Here is a 20,050-nt window from a genome sequence, read left to right as displayed (position 1 = left end):
AGTTTCACAATAAAACATTTCTTTTTTGAGCATATTTAAGACTTTTAAAATTCACCAAGTGACTGAAAGTTGTTATTAACTTGAAGGAGGACGAGTCTTTTGAGTTAAACTGAGAAGAAGAAGAAGAAGAAGAAGAAGAAGAAGAAGAAGAAGGTGGCAGAGACTCATCAGACAGTCAGACGTCACTCACATGTCCTCAGCGGTTAACCTCCTCATCTCCTCTGAGGTTAACTGGACTTCATGCAGTTTAAATACTTCAACCAGAAGAAGACGACAGACGTCACGGGCGGCATGCAACAGGAAACACATCAGAGACCAGACAGAGGAGGAAGAGGAGGAGGTGAGAGGAAGAGAAGGAAGGTTTAAAGAAAGAAAAATAAGGGGAATGAGGAACACAAAGGGAAAATATAAAAAAAGGAAAAGTTGGAAAAGAAACAGAAAAATCATCATTTTCATGCAACAACAGAAAAAAAACATCAACATGCAGAGACGTTAAATTAAATTCTGGCAGCCAACTGAAAACAGGACAAACAAAAAGACAGACATGAAGTTTGGACGCAGGAAGTGAAACCTTCACTAAAGGTTCATCAACTCTCTCTCAGGCTGTTCGTCTGATGTAGAAGTCACGGACTAAGCGGTGGTATTTGTTGACTTTGGACTGAGAACGGGTTGAAAATATCAAAGTGACGTCAGCATCAATTGTTGATTTAAATCACCTGATGTCACAACTTGAAGTCAAGCAAATGGTGACGTCAAACGGCGTTGGTGGTGAAGTGGCTGGAAGACTCCTTCCATCATGAAAATGACCATGAAACCGTCTGTTTTCCTAAATGTTCATTAGACATTAGCACAAAATATGCAGATCTTAAAAACTTTGAAGTTTAGATTGGCGGATGGATAGTTAGAGGAACGGTGCCTTAGAGAGACAGGAAGTGGCTGTAATGTGTCTTCAGTGAGACGTGCTGCTGCGTCCTGAGTCTGATGAACACACAGTTTGAGTCCAGACTTTTTACAGTGCGGAGCAATGACGGCACAGACGTGGCTTTAGGCTCCTGCAGTGACATTGAGTCATTAGTGCTGAGTCATGGCGGGGTCAGGGTGAACACAGCGCAGCTCTCAACATTCCAACAGGAGCAGTTTGTATTTTATGTGTCAGGTGGAGGTGGGCCGAGGGGACTGACGGCGGCGCTCGGTGGACGTTTACCAACACACTCATCAGAGAGGATCGCCAGTGTTTTACAACCTGGACTCTGTCTCACGTTTCTGTGTCTGAGTGACGACACGTTTTAAAACTGATCCAGTGTTGAGACAGGATGCAGTGAGACAGGCTGCAGTGAGACAGGCTGCAGTGAGACAGGATGCAGTGAGACAGGCTGTGCTGTAACCACTCTGGGCCTCAGTGTGCGTCCACTGACTGAGACTCAGTCAGACACAAACAGACTGGATCAAACCAAAAGTTAAAAAAATACATTTCTGAGGGCTGCCCGCTGAATGTCGGAGATTTGAATCTTCAGTCAGAGATTTGAATCTTCAGTCAGAGATTTCAATCTTCAGTCAGAGATTTCAATCTTCAGAGATTTGAATCATCAGTCAGAGATTTGAACCTTCAGTCAGAGATTTGAATCATCAGTCAGAGATTTGAATCTTCAGTCAGAGATTTGAATCATCAGTCAGAGATTTGAATCATCAGTCAGAGATTTGAATCTTCAGTCAGAGATCTCAGCAGTGATAATTTCATTGACGAATTTGTCAATGACCTTTTTTCACGACGAAAACGAGACGACGAGCTAAAACTAAACCTTGATAATGAAACTAAGATAAAATCTATGTTTCATTTCTGTTGGCGAGACGTGACCATAAACTACAACGTTTTGCTCATCAGTGTGCTGCGCACTGAGCTTCTGCAGGTGGTTTATTTCCCAGATATTCCTGCAGACTGAGCGTTCTTGACTTTCATAGTGCTCTTTGATACAGACAGCTGCAGACTCAGAGGGTGGAGACTCTGAGATATCAGTATCTTCTCTCTGCTGCTCACAGATGCTGAATACGACACAGTCTCTGGCTTTTGTTTGATATCTGTCGGGAAAAAACATGTTGCACATTTCTAACCTGTTGTTAGCGCTGTTAGCTTGTTAGCTATGTTATGTGAACACGACTGTCACAACGTGACACGACGTGTAGCTGCAGACACACTCCACTGTGGTGCTGCATTATGTACAGTATGATCAATATTTCAGTTTTAAATATCTCAGTTTGGCCCGTATATCCTGCCCCGCCCCCGCTGCGCCGTGATGAAGACTTTGTAGAGTGTGAAGATGAAGGTGTGCGTCTTACTTTCGTCAGGGTTGGGGGCGGCCAGGATGGCGCTGTGCTGCTTCTTGACCTGCTCCACATCTTCTGACAGCTTTTCTATACAGCCTCTGATCTCCTCCACCTGAAACACACCACAGTGACATCATCACCACAGTGACCTCATCGCCACAGTGACATCATCATCATCACCACAGTGACATCATCACCACAGTGACCTCATCGCCACAGTGACATCATCATCATCACCACAGGTGATATCACAACACTCACTGATGCAACAACTTAAGGTCACATCTCATTGAACTCAACTTTTGTCATGAAATGAAAAAAAGTGTGAATATTTAACCTGAACCAGAACATCGCACACACACACACACACACACACACACACAGCGGCCAGATGATGGATCAGCTCTGAAGCTTCCTGCCCTGAGGTGGGAGATCAGCACCAGATCTGTGAGTGTTGCTCCAGTCGATGGAGGATTATCCACCTCCACACTGGACTGCAAGGTCACTGCTCTCCCACGCCTCGCCACGTCACATCACGCCTCCAGCTGCACCTTCGCTCTGACTACTCCGAGATTTGATTCAGTTTAAGACTCTGAACGTCTGGTGATGATTTATTTTACAGTGTGGAGCGCAGGAACACATTTCCTGTTTGTTCTGGAGCATGTGCTGAGTGACAGACGCTGGACTGTCCCCATTATGTCTGTTTGTGAACACATTACTGTCCCCATGATGTGACTGTTTGTGAATATGTTAGTGTCCCCATGATGTAATCAGGTGAACACATTACTGTCCCCATAATGTCTGTTTGTGAACACATTACTGTCCCCATAATGTAATCAGGTGAACACATTACTGTCCCCATAATGTCTGTTTGTGAACACATTACCGTCCCCATAATGTAATCAGGTGAACACATTACTGTCCCCATAATGTAATCAGGTGAACACATTACCATCCCCATAATGTCTGTTTGTGAACACATTACCGTCCCCATAATGTAATCAGGTGAACACATTACTGTCCCCATAATGTAATCAGCTGAACACATTACTGTCCCCATAATGTCTGTTTGTGAACACATTACTGTAATAGTATGTGAGTATATATTTTGATAGTGTGCTCTGACAGCGGAGGAGAATTTTATCTGGTTTTCTACAGTGAAGTAAAACTCCTGACTGATCGTCCCTCACAGCCCTCGGCGTGGTGACAAAATGGCTGATAAATAAATAAATTTCCAGCTGGCACTGGAAACTGGTGAGTAATGTCTGCGGGACACGTGGGAGCTGTGTGCTTCACACCTGTGAGTGTCGTGTCTTACCTGTTCGAAGAACTCATCCATGAAGTGGTCCCTGTCGACCTGCACCACCTCCTCATCATCATCGCTGTCCTTAGCCTGGAAACACACACAGGAAGTCCATGATGTAACGTAACGCTGAGTCAGGTTTCAGACACACAACACAGAGTGAGTATGGAACGGCTTCATTGACACACACAGATAAATAACATTTGCAGTTTCATTCTGACGTCATTTTAAAAGTTCAGACGTCCTGATTCAGTTCTGGACCAAATTTGTTTAAAGGAGGTGGGGGAGGGGCAAAAAGGAGGAGACATGTCAAATAGTTGTCTAAGCAGTGGAGAGGGACTCATGTTTTCTTTGGGGGAGACACAATTGACAGAGACACATTGTCTGTATACATCATGTTTCTTTTCAAAATCGTTAAATGACATCATGAATCACGGCCAGAAACTGTACAACAGAAATGAGAACTGGTTTTTCAAATTTCAAACGGCCCTTGGAGACATCATGACCGACGAACGCTTCTTTCAGAAAAACAAAACAAAAACAAATCTGATCTTAAATCAGTGGTACTTCAACAAAATCACTTTACTCTACGTCTCATTTAAAATTGGACCAAAAATAAATCTGAGACAGACAGGAGGTGAGCTGAGGTCAGCAGGTGAGGCAGACTGAAGTGATTGCTCAGTGAAAGTAAACAGTTTCCAATTACACTGATTGGATTTCTATTATTGTTAATAGAGACGAGTGTGTACAGTGTGTGTGTGTGTGTGTGTGTGTGTTGATTGCAGATAATGAAAAGCTCTTCAGTATCGACATCCTTTAAAGTTTCTAACAAACTGATTGAATAAAGATCTGAACGGATTCTCTCTGACAGTTTCATCTGAAGGAAACACAGGTGGAGACACACACACACACACACACACACAGACACACACACACACACACACCCACACAGACACACACACACACACACACAGACAGACAGACAGACAATAAAAAGATGACAGCTGAATTCTAAAGAGCAGATTTCTGTTCATACTCTTTCAACCAACTCAAAAGCTCCCAGAGTGCAACACTGCAAGTTGACGATCAGCAAACTTTATAGTGGAGACAGACGTACAGGTGGGCAGACAGGTGCAGAGAGACAAACAGCTAAAGAGACAGGAGGAAGGACACAGGTACTAATGGTGGACAGACAGCTGAGCAAAGAGACAGATGGACAGGGGAGGAAAGTGGAGACATGACAGGTGGACAGACAGGTTGGTGGGCAGGCTTAGAGAGACAGGTATGTGAATGCAAATAAAGGGCCCGTCCCAATACCCCCCCTTAGCCCTACCCCTACATTTGTGCGTTCCCGCGAGGGGTAGGGTCCATGTCATTGGTTCGACAGCCCATTAGTCCGACTGTTCACGGTGCTGAACGGCTCGCAGCGGGCGTATGGTGCACCGCGACCGGCTTGAGGCAGAGCAGGCTCACGGCTTATGTGTTTGTCACTTTCTTTTTCACTTTACCATGATCACCATGATCTTTTCCTGACCCTAACCAAGTGGTTTTGTGTCTAAATCTAACCAGACCTTAACCACAGGGCATCATGATGATTTTGGAACGGACTTCGGAACAATGAGTTTAATATGGTCGGAACAATGGGCTGTCGAACCAATGGGCAGTTCCCAGGGGTAGTGGTGTCCCAGTTCCTTTTTGCGTGTAGGAGTAGGGGGCATAACGAGGGGTAGTGGGTATGAAACTAGCCCTTCGGAGCGAGGGATTTTAGATGCTGACTTGCCAGCCAGGGGTAGACGTCGCCATGGCTACCACCGAGCAAGAGACGGGGAAAAAGTTCATACATAGCTAACGTTACCATCGTCAGGTTGCTTGTTAGCTAGCTAGCTAGCTCGCACTATCTGGCGTCTGTCATCTGTCTTGTTCTGCAAAATTTTCGGACTTTTCACATTACGATAACACACCAGCTAGCATAACGATGCTGCCTCGTAATGTTAGCTGGTTAGCTAGCTAGCAGAAGTCCCCTGTTGTCTGTCGTTCATCAAATGAAGCATGATGAATGCAGCAAATGCGATCGGTAGGATGAACTCAACTGGAGACTCCATTGTAGATGCCGGTTGGAAATGTAGATGGCTCGCAGCTTCCTGTTTAAAATAGTTACGTATGTGTGAATGTAACCAACGCTGTGACGTAGTGAGTGGTGTCCCAATTCCTAGGGAAAGATTTCTACCCCTACCCCTCGTTGCTTTATTTTGAGGGCCAAGGGTTAGTGGACAAGGGGGGGTATTGGGATTGGGCGAAAGATGTGAGACAGGTGGGGAGACACAAACACAGACAGTCTGGTGCTAAAGAAGCAAGCTAACGTTAGCCTCTCATCTCCATTACCACTCATATAAAACAGATGCTAACATGCTAACATGCTAACCCAGCAGCTGTTTCTGAAGGTGGAAACTTTCTCTTAAACAGAAACACATTTTATCTCATTTTTTTGTCTCCTTCCACATGGAAATATAACATATGACATATATGTCTCTGTGTCAGCAGTGATGTCATCATATATGTCACCTATAAGGCAGGATATCATCAGACAATATATTACATACATTTACCTCTGGAATATATACATATGAAATGCCCACAGTAAAATGTATATTTGTACATATGTTGAAAACATCTATGATTTTATTGGGTGTCACATGTTGCGACTATATATGGTCAGGATTTAATTTATAGATGTAAGTTTATATAAACATCAGATGTATTTGTATAAGATTGAACGCTTATATATATGTTGTTATTGTTAATTTTCGACAAAAATGTCTTTTATATTTACATAAATAATATCAACATATAATGATGGACTTTGGGATGATACATGACATTTATGTCTTCAATATAAACAAATTTTATGTTTGTACATATATTAAAAATATCTATATGATTAAGTTTTATACAGTATCATATGTTGTGACCATAAATATTAATGATATACATTTATATGTTCAAGTTCATGAAAACATCATATCTACAAAAGTCCTGGGAGCTTATGTATGTATTTCTTACTCATTTCTAACATACATGTGCATCTTTTGTATTTACATATATGATATAAACATATATTGATGTACATAACATATATGTTTACAACATATCCATATTTCATACATGTAAATCTATTAAAATATCTGCATGATTCATTTATTTACAGCATTATGTTGTGATTAATTCATATAATCAAGTTTATGAAAACAACATATATACAAAAATTAAATTTCATATATGTACAAGTATATAAATATATATATGATTAATTTTTATAAGGAATATGTTTCAAACATACATGTTAATAATACATATTTATAGTTATGAAAATAACATATATACACAATTTTGTGTCATTGTCTATCTTTAATATTTACACATATAATGTCAACATATATCCTACATCAATTACATTTTTCTTTCTCATTCATACGCAGCAGCTCACAGCTCAGTAGGTCAGGACACCGACTATAATTTTAGACACTAGAAATGTCTAATTTCAGTCAGTACATATGTTTTTACTTCACATGTACATATAGCTCATATATGTGAATTGAATATACATATTTCTGTATGTGCTCTCTGATTGGCTGATGTGTTTCAGCTGTGTGAGGCTGTATAATGTTAAATGTGATGTAGCATCGTAGCTCGTTTGTTAGCATCGAGCAGCTCTGGGTCTCTGTCTGCATCAGACTGCAGTTACTGTGTCCCTTTGCGCCCTCCTCTCCTCCCCCCCCGTCCTATCCCCATGTCCTCCCCCTGCGTCACACTGACTCTGTAGAGGACAGAAACAGAAACAGAAACAGAGAAGGACAAACACTCAGTTTGTGTGCAGTATGATGTTTATCATGACTCTGAAGCTTCAGACACACTTCAGGTTTTATAACTAAAGTCCCAGTGATCTCTTTATGCTGCAGATACACTGTGTGGCCAAAAGTATGTGGACAACCACAGTATGGAAACACATCAGACCGAGATCGTGACAAGAAAATTTGCTGAATACTGGCATCAAACACCAACAAAAATAGCCGTCCTTTCAAGTCGACATGATACACAGCTGGTCACTCAGCACATCAGGGGAAAACAACTGTGTGAGTTTAGTTTAGTTTATACTTCCTCCCGCTTCTTTTCAGATGTGTAAATCAAAGTAACGATACAATGACAGCTGCTTTTACAGTATTATGCTTTTCATTGTCTGTAGGCCAGGAGGTTGGTGTTCACTTCCTGTAAGATTGTAAAGCCAAACCCTGTTCTTTTTTCTTAAACCCAGTGTATTTTGAAAAAACAGACAATGCATGTAACAGGCATGACCAAACGTGGACATGTGACGAGGTTGCAGTGAGGATGTTGTTTTTAGTTGATTTATTTGTTCTGTTTAATTTTCAGTTTCTGTCTCGAACATGAATAAATGCAGTTTAAAAGGCACTGACAGGAATTTAATTCTGGTGGAAAAATACTGGATTTCAGTTTAACCCTATGGGCCCTAGGAGTTTTTTGGGGTATTTTTACTGCCTTTACTTTTAAGCTCATATCACAGTCATTATAAAAGCTACATATACATGCTATATCTTTTTTTTTTCAGGACAATCTGGGCTAACCAGATTTGCCATCATTCCATGTCCTTCTATGTGCCTGTATTTTATATTGATTTTTATATAAAGGAAAAAAACAAATCCGTGTGACTAAATTCTTACATTTTTACATGTATCTCACCATAGCAAGTTGGAATAAGACATATTCTGCCATATATGAAGAGGGGAGACTCTCTGGAATCTGGCAATATAAGAACCATGATGGTGGGACATTCTGTCACTTCACAGCTGTCCAAAACATGTGGTTTGTGCCAGGCGGACATGATTGCCAGTATTTTTTCATTATTGCAAGAAATTCCATTGACTCATTCACAAGTCAAAAATGTGTTTTATCTGAAAGAAACATGCAATATTTACATCTAAGATCATAGAAAAATAGTCAACCAAGTGCAATGATGTCCTCCAAGATAATATTTGTTTTTCAGTTTCAGTTATATATTGGGGGACATTTTGGGCATTGGTGGGGGGGCACGTGTCCCCCTCAGTGTATATGGTGACTACGGCCCTGTCAGCATGCATAATTAGGCTGCAGTTGTCTGTGTGCACAAAGGTGAAGTGGCTGGTCTTGTCATACAAAGTTTGATGGAGTGTCAGCTGGACAATATGGAGATATCTGCATCTTGAAAGCCGGACTACAAATGTGGATAGACAGGGAGAAACACACGCAAGCCTAAGACGTGGTAAGATACGATATTCCTCACTATATGAAGTGACTGATAACAAGATCTGTATAATGGATTGTAAAGAAATTCGTCAGGTTTTTATTTTGTAGACAATTAATCTGTATTTATAGCGTGATGGGATGACAGCACAATGTGTGTGGTATCACTGGAAAGCTCTGCTCCTGTGCTTTCATGTGATATGCGTGGCATTTCTGTGCAACCCTGCATTCACGAGTAATCCATCCAACAGTAATGTGTGTGCAAAGCTGTATGAAAGCTCTGTTATACATAATTTTAGTGTAAATTTATCATTTTTTTTCGCTATGAAAACATTGAACTACCAACAAGTGCTTGGCCTTCTTGGAAAGCTACCGTTCCACTGTTTCATGTGATATGCGTGGCTTCTTGCTATGACACACGGTCGCGGAGAAAATCCACAGAGAAGAATGGGTGTGAATTTGGACGCACTATGCGTCGTTCGGGCCCATAGGGTTAACACTTCATCCTCTCACTCATTTATCATTATTAGCATTATTATTATTATTGTTATTGTTATACAGTGGATACTTTTTGTGAAAATATGCCATAAATTTTACAACCTTTTGCTCATTTAGGACGTTGAGTTGGCGTTTATATAACTGCTGACTTGTCCAAGTGCTTCAACTTCTCATAATACTAATTCACGTGCCAACAGGCCACATTCCAACTTTTATACGTAAGGGATAATGTATAATGAGCCGGTGAATACTGGGAAAATAACTCCCGACAGGGGAATAGAACCCCGACGCGCAGCATTATCCCGCTTATTACACGGCTAATTATCAGTTAAATAAATAATGTTGTCTGCCTCTGCGAAGTGCATTAAAACCAACCGGATTCGACAACTTTTGGTGAAAGTTTTGTACTCACCCAGGCTTAGTGGACTGAACCGAGGCATAAAACTCGCGTAAAATGTCATTAAGCATGACTGCTGAGTGTGTATTCAAATCCGTCTTCTTTTGTTTTTGGCAGAGAAAGTCCGTAGGTATTCTTTTTCTTCAGCAGCATCCGTTAAAATCAGCCACTTCTGTTTGTTTTTTCCCTCGGAAGTTTGACAGCTGCAGTGTTGCAGGGCAGCGTCCCTATAGCAACGCCGGGCTACATAGCAACTGTGTGTAATGACCATTGCTACTAGCAGCGGTCATTACACAGTAATATCAGACCGCAGAATGCGGCAACTGACCAATCAGAATGCAGCATTTAATAGAGCCGTGTAATAAAAACAAGTAAATCTCATTAAACCATCTATATTTTATCAAAATAAAGTTAACTGAGTTAACAGTTATTTTCTTTCATGTTATTCTGAATATTTTCTGTGACAATTTGTGCCATTGTCAGACGGACAGACCAACAACGGACAGGAAATGAGCGATGACATGTAACACAGATCTTTGGCAGGATGAGAGACGTTACAGTTCAGACCTCAGACCACCAGAGACACTTTATCACACAGATAATTAATCCAGCAGATAATTGCAGATGAATCATTCGTTCACCAGCAGATCTGTGCTTCTTTAAAAAGAGTCTTCACCTTGAAGAAGGCGATGAGGATGAAGATGATGATGATGATGTGACTTAAAATAAGAAAACCCCCCAAAAAGAAGAAATTTAATGTCCCTTTAATCTGGATTCTTCTCCTCACACACAGAAGGTCTGAGAACCTGCACAGTAACCTGAATAATGTGGAGCTGATAGAAAAAGTTTCCAGCTCAGCTATGCAGAAAATTCACCTCCTTTATATGTTTGTTTATCTGATCTGAGAACAGTTTGAGTCTCTGCAGCCAAACAAACTCTGTGAGGCCTCACCCGCACATAGAGACAGCAACCAGTAAGACTATGACCAGTCTGCACCTGAGGCATCATGGGAACTGTAGTCCAGCTGGGTTTCAGCACGGCTTTTAAACAACGACATACGGACTTGATGTTTCTGACTTTATAAAATCAGACGTCATCAGCAAAGAAACAGATATTAAATGACAGACTCAGTTTTATCTAACAGGAACTAACAAGCCTCTTTCAGAACATCTGCGTGGGTCTGACAGGATGTTATTGCTCTAACATGGGCCTCCATATGGTCTACATGGGCGACACAATCACCAGAGTATCTGTTAGTACTGGACATTTCTACAAAACATGGATACGTTACATTCCTACATTCTTATGTAACTGATACTTTAAAACTTTATGTTGAAATGTTGAATGTGTTGTTGTGACTGGGCACAAAATACACACATTTAGAGGCACAAGAGCTGCAACAGGTCACTAAGAAACACTAATGTTTGGTGGTACAAAAGATGCTTTTTAAAGACAACAAACAGACTCTATGTTTCTTTATTTATAAAATCAGACGTCATCAGCAAAGAAACAGTTTGAAATTAAATTACGGACCCAGACTGTTCTAACAACGTTACATTCCTACATTTTCATGTATCTGATAAATAAAATTTTACGTTGAAATGTTGAATGTGTTGTTGTGACTGGGCACAAAAACCACTTGGTTATCGTGAGTAAAAGATCATGTTTTGGCTTAAAATACTTAGTTTAGGGGCACAAAAGCCGCTGGAAACACAGTGACAGATTCCTGAAGAAATACCTGTATTTCGTGGCACAAAAGCTGCTGGAAAAGAGGTGACTTACTGCTAAAAAAAACCTTACATGTAATGGTACAGAAGTCGCTTCCTCAAGACAAGAAACAGACTTGATGTTTCTGCTTTAAAAAATCAGAAGTCATCAGCAAAGAAACAGTTAAAAATCACGATTTCAGATCAGAAGAACAAAAACTGATTGAAAAATGTAATCCTGTTATAAAAAAATATGAAATGTGACATTTCTGATTCATCAGCTGAAGGATGAAATATTCCAGCGTGGCCGTCTTCAGGTTATTAACATGGAATCATCCCTCTGTCTCAGGCGTCTCCACCTGGACCTGACGTCTCCCACAGAGACTGATGGCAGCTTCACCTGTTCATCCTGCCAACACACCTGACTGTGTGTGTGTGTGTGTGTGTGTGTGTGTGTTGCATGTTGACGCTCCTCGGCTCTAAAACGATGCCAGAGGTCAGAAATTTCCACCGTCTTCACACAGTCCCACACTGTGCAGAGAAAACACGGCCAGTGAGAGCGTCGCTCCAAATGAATCAGCTTTAATCAGTTTAACAGAGAAACTGAAAGTGAAACAGATCAAAAGGAAGTAACCAGGGCGACATGTTCACTGGCCTCCAGCTGCTTCTGTTTACTAACCTGTTTTCTGACCTGTCTGTGACTTTGAAAGAGACACAGCAGGAAAAAAACAGAAAGACATGCTGGTCGTCTGGCAGCAGGAAAGATTATCGCCTACTGTTAGTGGGTTTCCCCATGTTTAATAAAACTGCATATATATGCTAGTTTTGGTGTCAAAAGAGTGTTAGGGAGGTTTTTAGGATCTTACAGGGTCCCACAGGATCTTACAGGGTCCCACAGGATCTTACAGGGTCCCACAGGGTCCTACAGGGTCCTACAGGATCTTACAGGGTCTCACAGGGTCCCACAGGGTCCTACAGGGTCTCACAGGGTCTCACAGGGTCTCACAGGGTCCTACAGGGTCTCACAGGGTCTCACAGGGTCCTACAGGGTCCTACAGGGTCTCACAGGGTTCTACAGGGTCCTACAGGGTCTCACAGGGTCTCACAGGGTCCTACAGGATCTTACAGGGTCCCACAGGATCTTACAGGGTCTCACAGGGTCCTACAGGATCTTACAGGGTCCTACAGGGTCCTACAGGGTCCTACAGGGTCTCACAGGGACCTACAGGGTCCTACAGGGTCCTACAGGGTCTCACAGGGTCTCACAGGGTCCCACAGGGTCCTACAGGGTCCCACAGGGTCTCACAGGGTCTCACAGGGTCCTACAGGGTCTCACAGGGTCTCACAGGGTCCTACAGGGTCTCACAGGGTCTCACAGGGTCCTTCAGGGTCTCACAGGGTCTCACAGGGTTCTACAGGGTCCTACAGGGTCTCACAGGGTCCTACAGGGTCCTACAGGGTCCTACAGGGTCCCACAGGGTCTCACAGGGTCTCACAGGGTCCTACAGGGTCTCACAGGGTCTCACAGGGACCTACAGGGTCTCACAGGGTCCTACAGGGTCTCACAGGGACCTACAGGGTCTCACAGGGTCTCACAGGGACCTACAGGGTCCTACAGGGTCTCACAGGGACCTACAGGGTCTCACAGGGTCTCACAGGGACCTACAGGGTCCTACAGGGTCTCACAGGGTCTCACAGGGTCCTACAGGGTCCTACAGGGTCTCACAGGGTCCTACAGGGTCCTACAGGGTCCCACAGGGTCTCACAGGGTCTCACAGGGTCCTACAGGGTCTCACAGGGTCCTACAGGGTCTCACAGGGTCCTACAGGGTCCTACAGGGTCCCACAGGGTCTCACAGGGTCTCACAGGGTCCTACAGGGTCTCACAGGGTCCTACAGGGTCTCACAGGGTCCTACAGGGTCTCACAGGGTCTCACAGGGACCTACAGGGTCTCACAGGGTCCTACAGGGTCCCACAGGGTCTCACAGGGTCTCACAGGGTCTTACAGGGTCTCACAGGGACCTACAGGGTCTCACAGGGTCTCACAGGGACCTACAGGGTCCTACAGGGTCTCACAGGGTCCTACAGGGTCTCACAGGGTCTCACAGGGACCTACAGGGTCCTACAGGGTCCTACAGGGTCTCACAGGGTTCTACAGGGTCCTACAGGGTCTCACAGGGTCCTACAGGGTCCTACAGGGTCTCACAGGGTCCTACAGGGTCCTACAGGGTCCCACAGGGTCTCACAGGGTCTCACAGGGTCCTACAGGGTCTCACAGGGTCCTACAGGGTCCTACAGGGTCTCACAGGGTCCTACAGGGTCCTACAGGGTCCCACAGGGTCTCACAGGGTCCTACAGGGTCTCACAGGGTCCTACAGGGTCTCACAGGGTCTCACAGGGACCTACAGGGTCTCACAGGGTCTCACAGGGTCCTACAGGGTCCTACAGGGTCTCACAGGGTCCTACAGGGTCCTACAGGGTCCTACAGGGTCCCACAGGGTCTCACAGGGTCCTACAGGGTCTCACAGGGTCCTACAGGGTCTCACAGGGTCTCACAGGGATCTACAGGGTCTCACAGGGTCTCACAGGGTCCCACAGGGTCTCACAGGGTCTCACAGGGTCTCACAGGGTCTTACAGGGTCTCACATGGTCTCACAGGGTCTCACAGGGTCCTACAGGGTCTCACAGGGTCCTACAGGGTCTCACAGGGTCGTACAGGGTCCTACAGGGTCTCACAGGGTCTCACAGGGTCCTACAGGGTCTCACAGGGTCCCACAGGGTCTTACAGGGTCTCACAGGGTCTCACAGGGTTCTACAGGGTCCTACAGGGTCTCACAGGGTCCTACAGGGTCCTACAGGGTCTCACAGGGTCCTACAGGGTCCTACAGGGTCCCACAGGGTCTCACAGGGTCCTACAGGGTCTCACAGGGTCCTACAGGGTCTCACAGGGTCTCACAGGGACCTACAGGGTCTCACAGGGTCCTACAGGGTCCCACAGGGTCTCACAGGGTCTCACCGGGTCTTACAGGGTCTCACAGGGTCTCACAGGGACCTACAGGGTCTCACAGGGTCCTACAGGGTCTCACAGGGACCTACAGGGTCTCACAGGGTCCCACAGGGTCCTACAGGGTCTCACAGGGTCCTACAGGGTCTCACAGGGTCTCACATGGTCTCACAGAGTCTCACAGGGTCCTACAGGGTCTCACAGGGTCTCACAGGGACCTACAGGGTCCTACAGGGTCTCACAGGGTCTCACAGGGTCTCACAGGGTCCTACAGGGTCTCACATGGTCTCACAGGGTCTCACAGGGTCCTACAGGGTCTCACATGGTCTCACATGGTCTCACAGGGTCTCACAGGGTCCTACAGGGTCTCACATGGTCTCACAGGGTCTCACAGGGTCTCACAGGGTCCTACAGGGTCTCACATGGTCTCACATGGTCTCACAGGGTCTCACAGGGTCCTACAGGGTCTCACAGGGTCTCACAGGGTCCTACAGGGTCTCACAGGGTCCTACAGGGTCTCACAGGGTCTCACATGGTCTCACAGGGTCTCACAGGGTCCTACAGGGTCTCACAGGGTCTCACAGGGACCTACAGGGTCCTACAGGGTCTCACAGGGTCTCACAGGGTCTCACAGGGTCCTACAGGGTCCTACAGGGTCTCACATGGTCTCACAGGGTCTCACAGGGTCCTACAGGGTCTCACATGGTCTCACATGGTCTCACAGGGTCTCACAGGGTCTTTGTGTGCCACAAACAGATCAGTGATCGTCTTATCAGTCCTCAGTATCAGGGTGACACGCTGCTGCAGATGTGTTTCTGTACACCTGCCGCTGAGCATCATGGGAAGCAACAGTGAACACGTCTGGTCTCAGCTGATAAGCTCCGAAACAAAGAGCCAATCACACGACACCGCCCTCGTCCTCAGGAAGACACACATCTGCAGTGTCTTCTCTGAGTTTAATCAGCACTAAAGGTCTCAGCCGCTCCGCAGAGGAGCAGGGGCTGATGGGAAATATTCATTGTCCTTTCTGCTGCGTTGAGTCATCACATCACAACAATATCTGTTACATCACGTTATTCATCTGACATTTGTCTGTTATTAATCAGTGCAGACGATTCATCAGATTTAAAGAAAAAATCTTCTTTAATTTATTCTCTGAAGTTTTTATCTCAACTCTGTTTAAGATGCACGATTTAAACATATATATATATTTAGGGATCATAATCACAGTAATTGTTCTCTTTATAATAAAATAATTGTGATGTCATATTGACACATTTATTACAACATTTTACTTTATTCATTCAGAATTTTTCCTGTTTTTACAAACTGAATTCACTGTTTCCATGGAGACGATGTCTGAGCTGACCTGTAAAGACTTTAATCTGAGGTGTCTAATTTTCTTTGTTGATGTTTAAAAATATATAAACACATATCAGTGTCTTTATATAAACTGTCACTGCTGTGCTTCATGTTACTGCCGCACATATCTGATCTGATGAAAGGTCGACTGAAGATCAGTCACCAGAGAAAACATGTTTTGTTGACTCTGGTAAAAACAAGCTGAAGTAAAGGCTTAAAATAATATTTCATTAGAAAAGCAAAAAGTTAATTTTAAGTTACAAACATCACACGGTCATTAATATTAAAAGATAACCTCTGAACTCTGCCGTAGAAACAGTTCATCAGGGCCTACAGTGGTGTTTTTGTTTATTGTGATGTCATTTCCTGGAGAATGTTCAAACACTTCATCTCCCATAAATCTGCACGACCTCAGCTAAAAGACTGTGGAAGTAAATAAACTAGAATAACTGATAAAAGTATTGAAATTGTGTCATTAAAGAAAACATAAAAACCTGATTTTTGGGTTGTTTTTTTCAAGATAATGAAAAAATGTTATGTTGGTCATTTTGAACGACACCTCAGAAATAACTCAAATATCTCCATCATGGAATTTTCTCTTTTGTGAAATCATTGCAACCTTTAACATAATGATACCTTTATTCCACATTAACTATAAAAACTATAAATAAACTATAAAAAATGTTAAATATCATATACAGTACAGGCCAAAAGTTTGGACACACCTTCTCATTCAATGCGTTTTCTTTATTTTCATGACTATTTACATTGTAGATTCTCACTGAAGGCATCAAAACTATGAATGAACACATGTGGAGTTATGTACTTAACAAAAAAAGGTGAAATAACTGAAAACATGTTTTATATTCTAGTTTCTTCAAAATAGCCACCCTTTGCTCTGATTACTGCTTTGCACACTCTTGGCATTCTCTCCATGAGCTTCAAGAGGTAGTCACCTGAAATGGTTTCCACTTCACAGGTGTGCCTTATCAGGGTTAATTAGTGGAATTTCTTGCTTTATCAATGGGGTTGGGACCATCAGTTGTGTTGTGCAGAAGTCAGGTTAATACACAGCCGACAGCCCTATTGGACAACTGTTAAAATTCATATTATGGCAAGAACCAATCAGCTAACTAAAGAAAAACCAGTGGCCATCATTACTTTAAGAAATGAAGGTCAGTCAGTCCGGAAAATTGCAAAAACTTTAAATGTGTCCCCAAGTGGAGTCGCAAAAACCATCAAGCGCTACAACGAAACTGGCACACATGAGGACCGACCCAGGAAAGGAAGACCAAGAGTCACCTCTGCTTCTGAGGATAAGTTCATCCGAGTCACCAGCCTCAGAAATGGCAAGTTAACAGCAGCTCAGATCAGAGACCAGATGAATGCCACACAGAGTTCTAGCAGCAGACCCATCTCTAGAACAACTGTTAAGAGGAGACTGCGCCAATCAGGCCTTCATGGTCAAATAGCTGCTAGGAAACCACTGCTAAGGAGAGGCAACAAGCAGAAGAGATTTGTTTGGGCCAAGAAACACAAGGAATGGACATTAGACCAGTGGAAATCTGTGCTTTGGTCTGATGAGTCCAAATTTGAGATCTTTGGTTCCAACCGCCGTGTCTTTGTGAGACGCAGAAAAGGTGAACGGATGGATTCCACATGCCTGGTTCCCACTGTGAAGCATGGAGGAGGAGGTGTGATGGTGTGGGGGTGTTTTGCTGGTGACACTGTTGGGGATTTATTCAAAATTGAAGGCACACTGAACCAGCATGGCTACCACAGCATCCTGCAGCGACATGCCATCCCATCCGGTTTGCGTTTAGTTGGACGATCATTTATTTTTCAACAGGACAATGACCCCAAACACACCTCCAGGCTGTGTAAGGGCTATTTGACCAAGAAGGAGAGTGATGGAGTGCTGCGGCAGATGACCTGGCCTCCACAGTCACCGGACCTGAACCCAATCCAGATGGTTTGGGGTGAGCTGGACCGCAGAGTGAAGGCAAAGGGGCCAACAAGTGCTAAACACCTCTGGGAACTCCTTCAAGACTGTTGGAAAACCATTTCAGGTGACTACCTCTTGAAGCTCATGGAGAGAATGCCAAGAGTGTGCAAAGCAGTAATCAGAGCAAAGGGTGGCTATTTTGAAGAAACTAGAATATAAAACATGTTTTCAGTTATTTCACCTTTTTTTGTTAAGTACATAACTCCACATGTGTTCATTCATAGTTTTGATGCCTTCAGTGAGAATCTACAATGTAAATAGTCATGAAAATAAAGAAAACGCATTGAATGAGAAGGTGTGTCCAAACTTTTGGCCTGTACTGTACAAATTTGCAATGATGACTGCTGGGTATGTTGACGTATGTCAAGTCTCTATTTAATCATGTGATGAGAAGATACTTCTACTCCACCCCCATTTTGTAGCAAAAACGCCTAAAATGACATACCCAAATTAAAATGACTGTAGCTTCTGAACCGCTCTGACTACATGCATGCATGAGGTCTTGCCAGAAAGAAAATTCTCTGAAGTTTCTTGTGAAAGTGTCAGAAACACTCTAGGTGATACAGAGACAGAGTAATGGGCCTCTGAAGTCAGTAAAAAGTTGAAGACTTTGCCTAAAATAAAATAAAAAATGTTTTGAACTTTGTGTATTTAGGCTGCTCTGGTGAGAAATACATAAGAAATAAAAGAAAAACAATGTTATTTTTGAAAAGTCGAGAGCTTCCTGAATCCGGCAATACCAAACATCACATGGTTTGATGACGTAGTGCGCCTGGGAGATACCATTTAACAGAGGAGGGGGGGAGCGAGGACGTCGGCGTCCTGGCGGAGTTAGAGAGGTTAAATAGTTTAGACACAAACTCAGGCACTGAGTCCGAACGAGCGCACGCCACTGGTTTGTACAGCACGTGAGGTAATGTCAGGTCATGTCATGATGACGGGGAGGACAGAGCTTCCTGCTGCAGAGAGATGAATGTTGTAGCTGATATGGTTTTTATTTCAGATCGATGTAAATACAGGATCATGCAAACAGTAATCTCCACAGTGAAAAGCAGCGTTTGCTCAGCACGTAAGGAGAGAGGTGACGTAAGGTCACGACTTAATGACGGCGAACACAAAAGTCTCATGAATGTTTTAGACATTATGGTTTTTATTTTAAATCAGTATATACAGGATGATGGATCTGATGCAGATACTTTGAATATTGTTGTGTATTTAATCTGCAGCTGTGCAGGATGGTTTATATGTTTTGTGTCAGAGACCAAAAGTACTTCAAGAATATTCATTTAAAGATTTAAACTTCTACTAGAAAGTAGAAAGATCTGTAAAATACAGATATTAATAAAAGTAAAGTAAAAGTACATCAGCCTTGTACTGTGTGTGTGTGTGTGTGTGTGTGAGTACTACAGTGTGTTTCTCTGAGTCTCAGTTTGTTTCCGTCGATCCCTCGCGGCACAAAAACACCAAGTCTTTGAAACTGGGTCGCTCTCATTCTTCATCGCACGGCATGAAGAAAAAACAAAAAAAAAACTACGACAGTGAAATAATAATTTGAGGATCTGCTGGCAGTAATGAGTTCATTCATCATTCAGGATCTGTGAATGATCTGCAGACTGGAGGCGGCTCATCGCCTCATCTGGAGCTGCATTCTCCTCAACCATCATGGAGGATTGCTCCGCTCTGACCTCTGACCCCTGCACTGCTGGTGATGATGATGATAATGATGATGATGATTACTTTAAGCTGGCAGCTGCCTAAGTTTAATATTATCAAACAGGAAGTAAACTCCAGATGTCTCTGTGTTCGTATTAACAGCCATCTTCATTTTACTGATAAGGAATCTGCTTTGTTGCTATCCTACAAATCTATAATGTTCACTTTACAGTCACACACACACATACACACACACACACACTGAGAGATCAAAGGTCAGGGGCTGATGATGCACAGATGTGAAGGAAATGGAAGAAGTTTGATGAATAATTCATCAGAAGCTCAGCTGCAGTAACACACAATACATTTACTTCTTTTAAAATAAACTATACGTCTAAAGACTCACGCACACCACACCAACATCGGAGAGCTAGCAGCGACAAACGCTGCTAGCTCTCCGATGTTGGTGTGGTGTCATGTCGCCATGTTTCTGCCAAAGAGTTGCACC

General features: G+C 43.5%; 1 protein-coding gene across 1 annotated transcript in view; it reads right to left on the bottom strand.

Annotated features, from left to right (window-relative positions):
• stx1b (syntaxin 1B) overlaps positions 1-20,050 on the bottom strand; it is a 78,211-nt gene that overhangs the window by 27,844 nt on the left and 30,317 nt on the right. Inside the window, exons 2-3 of the mRNA XM_033643781.2 lie at positions 3,641-3,715; positions 2,335-2,434 (exon numbers count right to left, since the gene is read on the bottom strand). Coding sequence (XP_033499672.1) covers positions 2,335-2,434; positions 3,641-3,715 — 175 coding nt within the window. The remainder of the gene's footprint in view (positions 1-2,334; positions 2,435-3,640; positions 3,716-20,050) is intronic.

This window comes from Epinephelus lanceolatus, chromosome 18, assembly GCF_041903045.1.
Source record: "Epinephelus lanceolatus isolate andai-2023 chromosome 18, ASM4190304v1, whole genome shotgun sequence".
Taxonomy (NCBI): domain Eukaryota; kingdom Metazoa; phylum Chordata; class Actinopteri; order Perciformes; family Serranidae; genus Epinephelus; species Epinephelus lanceolatus.
This window is presented reverse-complemented; position numbering and strand designations above follow the sequence as displayed.